The 10,923-nt window shown below is 43.1% G+C and overlaps 1 protein-coding gene across 1 annotated transcript; it reads right to left on the reverse strand.

The window, feature by feature from the left end:
• Positions 1 to 6,545: 6,545 nt before the first annotated feature.
• On the reverse strand, positions 6,546 to 10,089 carry LOC141074000 (oocyte zinc finger protein XlCOF29-like). Its single transcript, XM_073561518.1, has 2 exons — positions 9,769 to 10,089; positions 6,546 to 9,639 (listed from the first exon to the last, which is right to left on the reverse strand). The coding sequence occupies exons 1-2, from the start codon at positions 9,844 to 9,846 to the stop codon at positions 9,370 to 9,372; spliced, it is 348 nt and encodes a 115-aa protein (XP_073417619.1). The 5' UTR covers positions 9,847 to 10,089; the 3' UTR covers positions 6,546 to 9,369.
• Between the last annotated feature and the right edge of the window lie 834 nt (positions 10,090 to 10,923).

Below are 10,923 nucleotides of genomic sequence, written 5' to 3' on the forward strand. Positions count from 1 at the left end.
TCGCGATAACGTACTATCCCATCCACGGTCATACGGGCCCGGCTCTTTTTGACGGGATAGTACGTCAAATGTCAGAAAGGGGTTAAGAAAATACCATTTCCATTTAAAATATTTTCCACATTAAGAACATGAAAAAGGCTTCTCTCCTGTGTGCGTTCTCTGGTGGCGATCAAGATGCGCTTTCCGGGTAAAACATTTCCTACATTCTGAACATGAAAAAGGCTTCTCCCCTGTGTGAGTTCTGTGGTGCATAAAAAGATTACTTTTCCAGTTAAAACATTTTCCACATTCTGAACAGGAAAAAGGCTTCTCCCCTGTGTGAGTTCTCTGGTGGTGCTCAAAATGCGCTTTCCGGGTAAAACATTTCCCACATTCTGAACATGAAAAAGGCTTCTCCCCTGTATGGGTTCTCTGGTGTCTATCAAGATCCTGCTTCCAGTTAAAACATTTTCCACATTCTGAACATGAAAAACGTGTCTCCCCTGTGTGGGTTCTCTGGTGTATAACAAGATTCCTTTTGTGTCTAAAACATTTCCCACATTCTGAACATGAAAAAGGCTTCTCCCCTGTGTGGGTTCTCTGGTGTCTATCAAGACGCTGTTTCCAGTTAAAACATTTCCCACATTTTGAACAGGAAAAAAGCTTCTCCCCTGTGTGGGTTCTCTGGTGGTGATCAAGATGCGCTTTCAAGGTAAAACATTTCCCACATTTGGAGCAAGAAAAAGGCTTCTCCCCTGTGTGGGTTCTGTGGTGTATAACAAGATTCCTTTTCCAGTTAAAACATTTCCCACATTCTGAACAGGAAAAAGGCTTCTCCCCTGTGTGAGTTCTATGGTGATTAACCAAATCTGATTTCTGGTTAAAACATTTCCCACATTCTGAACAGGAAAAAGGCTTCTCCCCTGTGTGGGTTCTCTGGTGTATAACAAAATCTGATTTCTGATTAAAACATTTCCCACACTTGGAACAAGAAAATCTGCTCTCTGCTGTGTGAATTGTTTGATGGTTAAGAAAAGACTTTTCAAGAGGAAAGCTATTTCCATATTCCGAACGTGAAAACCGCTTCTTTGATTTAGGAGCAGTTTGTTTTTTAATGCTTATTTTGTGATTTTGATTTTCCTTAGTAGTCAGTAATGAATCAGAAGATGGGACCTGTTTCAAAGGATCAGATGACATAGCTTTGCTGTGAATGGATGATGATATATCTGGAGTAATGGCATTCACTTCAATTGTATCCTGTGTGATGTCAAGATCATCTGATTTAAAAATTGAAGATGTCAGCGTTCCCTCTGATCTTCTGGTACAGTCATCTGCTAAGAATAAAACCAATTATTATTTTTCAATTAAATATCCTCAAACTTAATATTTTTGAACATTTCTACTTAACTTGCCAATTTTTAATGACAGTTTATGTAAAAAATTTGAATTATTCACCAGAATGACAGTATCACAGTCTAATAGAAAGCCTCATAATTAGAGTTGAGCGATACCGTCCGATACTTCAAAGTATCGTATCGGATGGTATCGGCCGATCTTTAAAAAAAGTATCGGTATCGCCGATTCCGATACCGGAAGTCCCATTCAAGTCTATGGGACTTCCGGTATCGGAATAAGAAAAACCCTTTCCTGCCCTTGTACAGCCTCTCTGGGGTCTGTGCAGGCTCCGGTGGTCTGTGCCGGCCTGCCGGTGGTCTGTGCAGGCTCCGGGGGGCTGTGCCGGCCTGCCGGGGGGCCGTGCCGGCCTGCCGGGGGGCTGTGCAGGCTCCGGGGGGCTGTGCCGGCCTGCCGGGGGGCTGTGCCGGCCTGCCGGGGGGCTGTGCAGGCTCCGGGGGGCTGTGCCGGCCTGCCGGGGGGCTGTGCCGGCCTGCCGGTGGTCTGTGCAGGCTCCGGGGGTCTGTGCAGGCATCGTCCGATGGGACTACAAGTCCCATCGGGCGATGCCTGCTACCATGACAGTGATTGACACATTAGCCAATGATGGGACAGTAGTAGTCCCATCATCCGGCTAATGTGTTAAATGTAAAAAAAAAAAAAAAAAAAAAATTACATGCTACATACATACAACATGCATACTACATACATGCTACATTCATACTACATACTACATACATGCTACATTCATACTACATAAATACTACATGCAACATACATACTACATATATACTACATGCATGCTACATACATACTGCATGCTACATACATACCACATATATACTACATACATACTACATGCATGCTACATGCTACATACATAACACATATATACTACATGCATGCTACATACATACTACATGCTACATACTACATATATACTACATGCATGCTACATACTACATGCTACATACATACTACATGCATGCTACATACATACTACATACATACTACATATATACTACATGCATGCTACATACATACTACATGCTACATACTACATGCATGCTACATACATACTACATGCTACATACTACATATATACTACATGCATGCTACATACATACTACATACATACTACATACATACTACATGCATGCTACATACATACTACATGCATGCTACATACATACCACATACATACTACATACATACAATACATTCATACAATACATACATAGACATACAGTACATATAACATAGAGTAACATACTTACCAATACTTGTCACATTGTTCCCCGAAGCCATTGTCTATTCCGGGATAAATATTAACATAACAAACCACAAAAATACTCACCCACGATCCGAAGCAGTCCACGAGTGTGTCCCACGACGATCTTGGGTAGAGAACTGCAGCATCAGATGATGCTGCCGTTCTCTACGGGCTGCAGGAATCCAATGACGGAAGGTAGGTATCCTTCCGCACTGTATTCCTCCGCCACTTAAAAAAAAAAAAGTCCCTAGTCTCACTTTATGCCATTGCTGTGTGGGAAATTCCCACACAGCAATGGCATAAAGTGAGACTAGGGACTTTTTTTTTTTAAGTGGCGGAGGAATACAGTGCGGAAGGATACCTACCTTCCGTCATTGGATTCCTACAGCCCGTAGAGAACGGCAGCATCATCTGATGCTGCAGTTCTCTACCCAAGATCGTCGTGGGACACACTCGTGGACTGCTTCGGATCGTGGGTGAGTATTTTTGTGGTTTGTTATGTTAATATTTATCCCGGAATAGACAATGGCTTCGGGGAACAATGTGACAAGTATTGGTAAGTATGTTACTCTATGTTATATGTACTGTATGTCTATGTATGTATTGTATGAATGTATTGTATGTATGTAGTATATATGTGGTATGTATGTAGCATGTAGTATGTATGTGGTATGTATGTAGCATGCATGTAGTATGTATGTAGCATGCATGTAGCATGTATGTAGTATGTATGTAGCATGTATGTAGCATGCAGTATGTATGTAGTATATATGTAGTATGTATGTAGTATATATGTAGTATGTAGTATGTATGTAGCATGCATGTAGTATATATGTAGTATGTATGTAGCATGCATGTAGTATGTATGTAGCATGTAGTATATATGTAGCATGCAGCATGTATGTAGTATGTATGTAGTATATATGTAGTATGCATGTAGTATGTATGTAGTATGTATGTAGCATGCAGTATGTATGTAGCATGTATGTAGTATGTATGTAGTATATATGTAGTATGTATGTAGCATGCATGTAGTATGTATGTAGTATGTATGTAGCATGCAGTATGTAGCATGTATGTAGTATGTATGTAGTATGTATGTATGTATGTAGTATGTATGTAGCATGCAGTATGTATGTAGCATGTATGTAGTATGTATGTAGTATATATGTAGTATGTATGTAGTATGTATGTAGTATGTATGTAGTATGTATGTAGCATGCAGTATGTATGTAGCATGTATGTAGTATGTATGTAGTATATATGTAGCATGCATGTAGTATGTATGTAGCATGCATGTAGTATTTTTTTTTTTTTTTTTTTAACATTTAACACATTAGCCGGATGATGGGACTACTACTGTCCCATCATTGGCTAATGTGTCAATCACTGTCATGGTAGCAGGCATCGCCCGATGGGACTTGTAGTCCCATCGGACGATGCTTGCACAGACCCCCGGACATCAGCACAGCCCCCCGGCAGGCCGGCACAGCCCCCCGGCAGGCCGGTACAGACCCCCACAGGGTGCACAGACCACCGGCAGGCCGGCACAGCCCCCCGGCAGGCCGGTACAGACCCCGGGCAGTCCACACAGCCCCCCGGCAGGCCGGCACAGCCCCCCGGCAGGCCGGCAGAGACCCCCGGAAGGCCCGAAATGACGGCGCATCATGATGCGCACACACCGCGCATCATGATGACGTCAGGCCGTCAATCAACTGAACTTCCGATTCCGATGCCGAATTCCGATATTGAAAAAATATCGGAAGTCGGTATCGGAATTCCGATACAGCAAGTATCGGCCGATACCCGATACTTGCGGTATCGGAATGCTCAACACTACTCATAATATGAACCAGTAGTGTGTGGTGTTCAACTGTTTGTTCATTCTGCCTCCCAAATATCAAATAAAGAGTCACCAATGTTATTTAGACAAAAATATCAATAAAAAGTTCTACTCATCTCACAAAAAACAAGTCCCCACTCAGATCCATCATCAGTCAATGGAAAAACAGGAGGTTCCCACACTATTAGTGGCTCAAAGGTTCTTGAAAAGGAACATGGCTTCCATAAACCAATTCAGCAATATCCGCTCTCCCAAAGTCAAATTTCCCCCTCGCTGCTGAGTCTTGCAGTGTGCCCAAACCACATTTAGCATCCATGTATTTGGCAATACTATAGAAAGAAGAACACTCTTAATTTACGATGTGTGTCTCCTGGAGCACAATCTGGGCACTGTTTTGGGTGATAAACGGTATATTTTCAATTTTTACTCTCCAACATCCACTGTGCTCTAATTACCGGAAATTGGCTGTGGAGTCAAAATTGTGACTACTTGTATAGATTAATTCACTGAGGGTTATACTGTCCAAAATGGAGTCACTTTATGGGGATTTCTACTGCTCGGTTTTTCTGACATTTTGACATATTAGGGCTTCTACAAATTCTGTGTCCCATCTTCTCTGGGAGCTGCTCCTATGATATCTGCTTATTCAGTCTGCAGGTGGCGATGGTAATGGAGGAGACATCAGAACCTGAAGCTCTGAGTGGTGCAGGCTCTCTCCAGCCACTAAGATTAAGGCGCCTACGACTTGTGGTACCATTCATTCTGGCAGTTTGGGTGTGTACGCTGTCCAGCTGGAGTAATCTGCTCCCTACTTCACCATACTAAAGCTCGGAGCATATTGCTGGAAGCTGCCAGATACAGGCTTGTTCCCCTCTGGTTCAGTCCTGGGTACTCAGCACCCGCCTTGTGTATTGGTCTCCAGTTGTGATCCTGGCCTGTTTACTTACGACTCTTGCGTCTTCTCATTTTGTATTTTCTCTGCCCTCCCGGTTGTGGCCAGACTACCCGACTATTCCTCTTATCTCATACTACAGGAAAGCAAGTATCAACGTGGCCCAAGCCTAGGGGTCTGTGTGTAAGTCCAGATGGAGAGGGGTTAAAGAAGATCAAGGATGATGGGCAAAACCGTGACTATAGACAATAACACCACTTCTGAAATAATCAAGCTGAACAGTCTGTTTAACCCCTTAAGGACCAAGCCATTTTGTAGGTTAATGACCAGGCCTTAATTTTGAAATCAGACCACTGTCCCTTCATGTGCTTAGAACTCTGGAACGCTTCAACGGATCCCGCTGATTTTGAGAATGTTTTTTTTGTGACATATTGTACTTCGTGGTAGTGGTAACATTTCTTCAATATGACTTGTGTTTATTTATGAAAAAAACGGAAATATGGTGAAAAATTTTAAAATTTAGCAATTTTCAAGTTTGTTATTTTTATACCCTTAAATCAAAGAGTGATGTCACACAAAATAGTTAATAAATAACATTTCCCACATGCTTACTTTACATCAGCACAATTTTGGAAGCAAAATTTTTTTGTTAGGAAGTTATAAGGGTTAAAATTTAACCAGCGATTTCTCATTCTTCCAACAAAATTTACAAAACCATTTTTTTAGGGACCATCTCACATTTGAAGTCACTTTGAGGGGCCTATAAGGCAAAAAAACCCAAAAGTGACACCATTCTAAAAACTGCACCCCTCAAGGTGCTCAAAACCACATTCAAGAAGTTTATTAACCCTTTAGGTGCTTCACAAGAATTGAAGCAATGTGGAAGGAAAAAAATAAATATTTAACTTTTTTTCCCCAAAATTTTTCTTTGGACAATTTTTTTATTTTGTCAAGGGTTTCAGGAGAAAATGAACTACAAGATTTGTTGTGCAATTTCTCCTGAGTACACCAATACCCCAATCTTTACACAAGTACTGTTACGGGGGCACCACAGAGTATTCTAATGGGAGCCAACCTAAGCCTGTACTGGTTAAGTCATGAAAAACAAAGAAGAAAGGAACAGGCCATACAAGGGGATCACCAGAGACAGAAAAATTAGTGTACAAAATATTGAAGTTTATTGGACACAAAAAAACATGCAAAAAACATTAAAACTGTCGATAATTACAGGGCTCATAATAGGACCAACCAGCTAAAACAAACTCCACAACAATAGAGTATGAATACAGACCTAATGGCCATATAAGCAGCATACCATCTAGAAAATACCTCTACACAAGACTTATTCATATATACGACGTATAATCAAAATGGAAACATCATAGATTATAGTTGATGAGTGCCCACCTGGGCCACAATGCTAGCAGTCACCTGTAACCATACCACACAGAATACAAAAAGGTATAAGCACGATAGCATGGGCAGCCTACCGATAAATAGTGCTTGAACGTTGCAAAGCATATGGGCCCATGTGGCTAGGCACCAATGATGCGATATAGCGGTGCACAAAAGGTTAATGGTAAAAGCTGAAAGACACCATATGTGTATAATAGCACAGAGTGGTGTTCATCTGGTAAAGGGACCCATGTGGAGTAAGATTAGGCAGAGCAGAGACCCGACGCGTGTCGCCACCCTCAGTGGCTTCGACAGGGGTACCTGTTCCAAGTCACCTGTGAGCTCTGTTATATACCTCTGTGAAGCCCTTGGGGGTTCAAAGTGCTCCCCACACATTTAGATAAGTTCCTTAAGGGGTCTAGTTTCCAAAATGATGTCACTTGTGGGGGGTTTCCACTGTTTAGGAACATCAGGGGCTCTCCAAACGTGACATGGTGTCCGATCTTGATTCCAGCCATTTTGACATTCAAAACCTCAAATGATGCTCCTTCCCTACTGAGCTCTGCCATGCGCCTAAAGTGTGGTCTTCAAAAACAAAGAAGAAAGGAACAGGCCATATAAGGGGATCACCAGAGACAGGACAAATAGTGTACAAAATATTCAAGTTTTTTGGACACAAAAAAACATGCAAAAAACATTAAAACTGGTCACACATGTGACACAACTCGATAATTATGGGGCTCATAATAGGGCCAACCAGCTAAAACAAACTCCACAACAATAGAATATGAATACAGACCTAATGGCCATATAAGCAGCATACCAGCTAGAAAATACCTCTACACAAGAGTTATTCATATATACGACGTATAATCAAAATGGAAACATCATAGATTATAGTTGATGAGTGCCCACCTGGGCCACAATGCTGGCAGCCACCTGTAACCACACCACACAGAATACAAAAAGGTATAAGCACGATAGCATGGGCAGCCTACCGATAAATAGTGCTTGAACGTTGCAAAGCAAATGGGCCCATGTGGCTAGGCACCAATGATGCGATATAGCGGTGCACAAAAGGTTACTGGTAAAAGCTGAAAGACACCATCTGTGTATAATAGCACAGAGTAGTGTTCATCTGGTAAAGGGACCCATGTGGAGTAAGATTAGGCAGAGCAGAGACCCGACGCGTGTCGCCACCCTCAGTGGCTTCGACAGGGGTACCTGTTCCAAGTCACCTGTGTCCATATATACCCTTGAAGATTAGTAATGAAGCGCAGCTGCGCTACTTACCAGGCTAGCGTGGGGAGCGATGTAACAGCCATGGCCCTGAAAAGTGTATGGCCAATGATAGCGGTACACATGGTGGGTGTGTACCCAAAAATATTGGCGCATAGAACAGCCACTCAGTACTGCGCCTAACCCCATGCACACGTGCCGGCTGGTGCAGAGCAGGATGTACGTCATCCCTAAAGAGTGGGTTGCCGTGGCAACCAATAAACAAAGAAAACGGCGCTATAGTCACAGAGCAGCAGAGCTCTTCACCTACTGCGCATGCGTCAAGCGTGATGGAATCAAAGCACACAGACAAATCACACAGCCTGCCATGGTAGCCAGTTAAACAAAATAGCTGCGCATGCATCGTAATCACATCAGAGGGAGCATTAGCTCCCCACACTAGCCTGGTAAGCAGCACGGCTGCGCTTCACTACTAAACTACAAGGGTATATATGGACACAGGAAAATTAAAAAAAATCATTTTTTTTCACAAAAATTATCTGTTTGCCACCAATTTTTTATTTTCCCAAGGGTAACAGGAGAAATTGGACCCCAAAAGTTATTGTGCAATTTGTCCTGAGTACACTGATACCCCATATGTGGGGGGAACCACTATGATCGCCTAACTGCGATCTTTGGGAGGCAGAATGAACAAATCCACAAACGGTGAAGAATTGGTGTTATTTTTTATGCCGTTCCTCGTGCAGTATTAGTGATGTGGCGGCTTTATTCCTCGGTTCGGTGCGATTACAGCGATACCAGATTTATATCCTTTTTCATGTTTAGCTTCTGTCACTCACTAAAAGACGCTTTTTTTGGAAGAATTTTTTGTAAGAAGTTTTTGCATCGCCGTATTTTGAGAGCTATGATTTTTCCATATTTTGGCCGACAGAGTCATGTGAGGTCTTGATTTTTGCGGGAGGAGCTGATGTTTTTATTGGTACCATGATCGGACACAAAATGTTTTTTGATCGCTTTCTATTCCGATTTTTGTGGAGGCAGAATGAACGAAAAACAGAAATTCAGGAATTATTTTTTTCTCCGTTCCGCGTGTGGTAAAATTGATAAGGCAGCTTTATTCTTCGGGTCACTACGATTACAGCGATACCTCATTTATATCTTTTTTTATGTTTTGGCGTTTTTTTTTTTTTCACAATAAAAACTTTTATAGAAAAAAATAATTATTTTTGCATCACTTTATTCTGAGAGCTATAACTTTTTTATTTTTTCGCTGATGGCTCTGTATGGCGGCTCGTTTTTTGTGGGGCCAGATGACATTTTCAGCGGTACCATGCTTATTTATATCCGTCTTTTTGATCACGTGTTATTCCACTTTTTCCAAGCGGTATGATGATAAGGGTGTGTGCAGACGCTGCGGAATCCGCTGCGGATTAATCCGCACGGATTTTGCAAAAACCGCAGATAAACCGCAGGATCCACCAGTTCTAGGATCTTCTGGTCATTGATGTCCTCATGGATCAGGGGTTGAGGTGGAGGCCCCGTGATTGGGCTCAGGGGTCTTCCCCATCCCTCACACACAGGGTCCTGACAGCGATCACTAGAGGTCTTCTTCATCACTGTGTAATCCTGGTAATGGAGAGACACATTAATAAATCTCAGTACAGACATTCCCAGAGTCCTCACCTCTCCAGTTCTGTCCATCTGTTATTCCCATAGATAAGAATGATGTAATGTGACGTCATCAGAATCTCTCACCTCTCCAGTGAGACGGAAGAGGATCTCTAGGGTGAGGTGTAACATCCTCTCCGCCATCTTGTCTCTGTCCATATCCATCCTTGATGGTTAAATCAGGAAAATTCTCTTCTGTACAAGATCTTCACTGAGAGGATCCGATATTGTAGAGACCTGAATGAGAAGAAGATGATCCGATGTAACATCATAAGAATCCTGTGTAATAATACAATTACTGGAGATAATAAGGGAAACATATGAGGAGATTTATTATCTTACAGGGTTTAGTTTTCTTCCCTGACATCTACTAATAAAACCTATATATTTAGGCCACAGACAACAAGCAGTTTCCTCCTCGGAGTCGGCAGCTGAACACGTTCCTCATAGACTCATCTTCCATAACGCTAATTCTCGTCTCATTACCGACACTGGAATCGGCATTAGCAATACTGCAGGAGATATTCATTACACGCGACAGGAGAAATAACTCCTTCATGATGAGGACGACATCTTCATCTTCTACTGCGGCTCTAGAGACAGATGTGGCCAGAGTCGGTCACTGCCTCCATCCCCACCGGCCGTCTATATGAAGGTTTCCCGTCTTCCCCGCACTGGAATCTTCTCTCCCGTTAGATCTCAGCTCTGAGTCACACACAGAAGTTTGAGGCTTTTCTGGAAGAACAGGACAGGAGAGATCTGAGGCCGATGTCTCCATGTACAGGGTTTCCCCTCGGGATAAGAGGCTTTTCTATCCCTTTCCCCCAATTAGAGGGGACACCTGTGGATATCGGATTTCTACAGCTGCTCTGTGCGCACAGGACCTGTGATGAGGTCACAGGAGGGGAGGAGTCAGGGGTCACATGATCAGGGACCTCAGTGTGTGCAGGACTCTGCTGTGCTGGTTGTCATGGTGCTGGATGAGGGGAAGTTTATGTGTGGGGTCAGGAGGGGTTTACAGGGTGGATGTAGCAGAGCCGTGTGTGTACGAGGTGTACGGAGCGGAGCCGTGTGTGTACAAGGTGTACGGAGCGGAGCAGTGTGTGTACGAGGTGTACGGAGCGGAGCCGTGTGTGTACGAGGTGTTCGGAGCGGAGCCGTGTGTCCGGTGCGGAGCCGCATGTGTACGAGGTGTACGGAGCGGAGCCGCGCGTGTGCGAGGTGTACGGAGCGGAGCCGCGC

The sequence above is a fragment of the Dendrobates tinctorius genome, unplaced genomic scaffold (genome assembly GCF_039654945.1).
Source record: "Dendrobates tinctorius isolate UK_male_01 unplaced genomic scaffold, ASM3965494v1 ptg000322l, whole genome shotgun sequence".
Taxonomy (NCBI): Eukaryota; Metazoa; Chordata; class Amphibia; order Anura; family Dendrobatidae; genus Dendrobates; species Dendrobates tinctorius.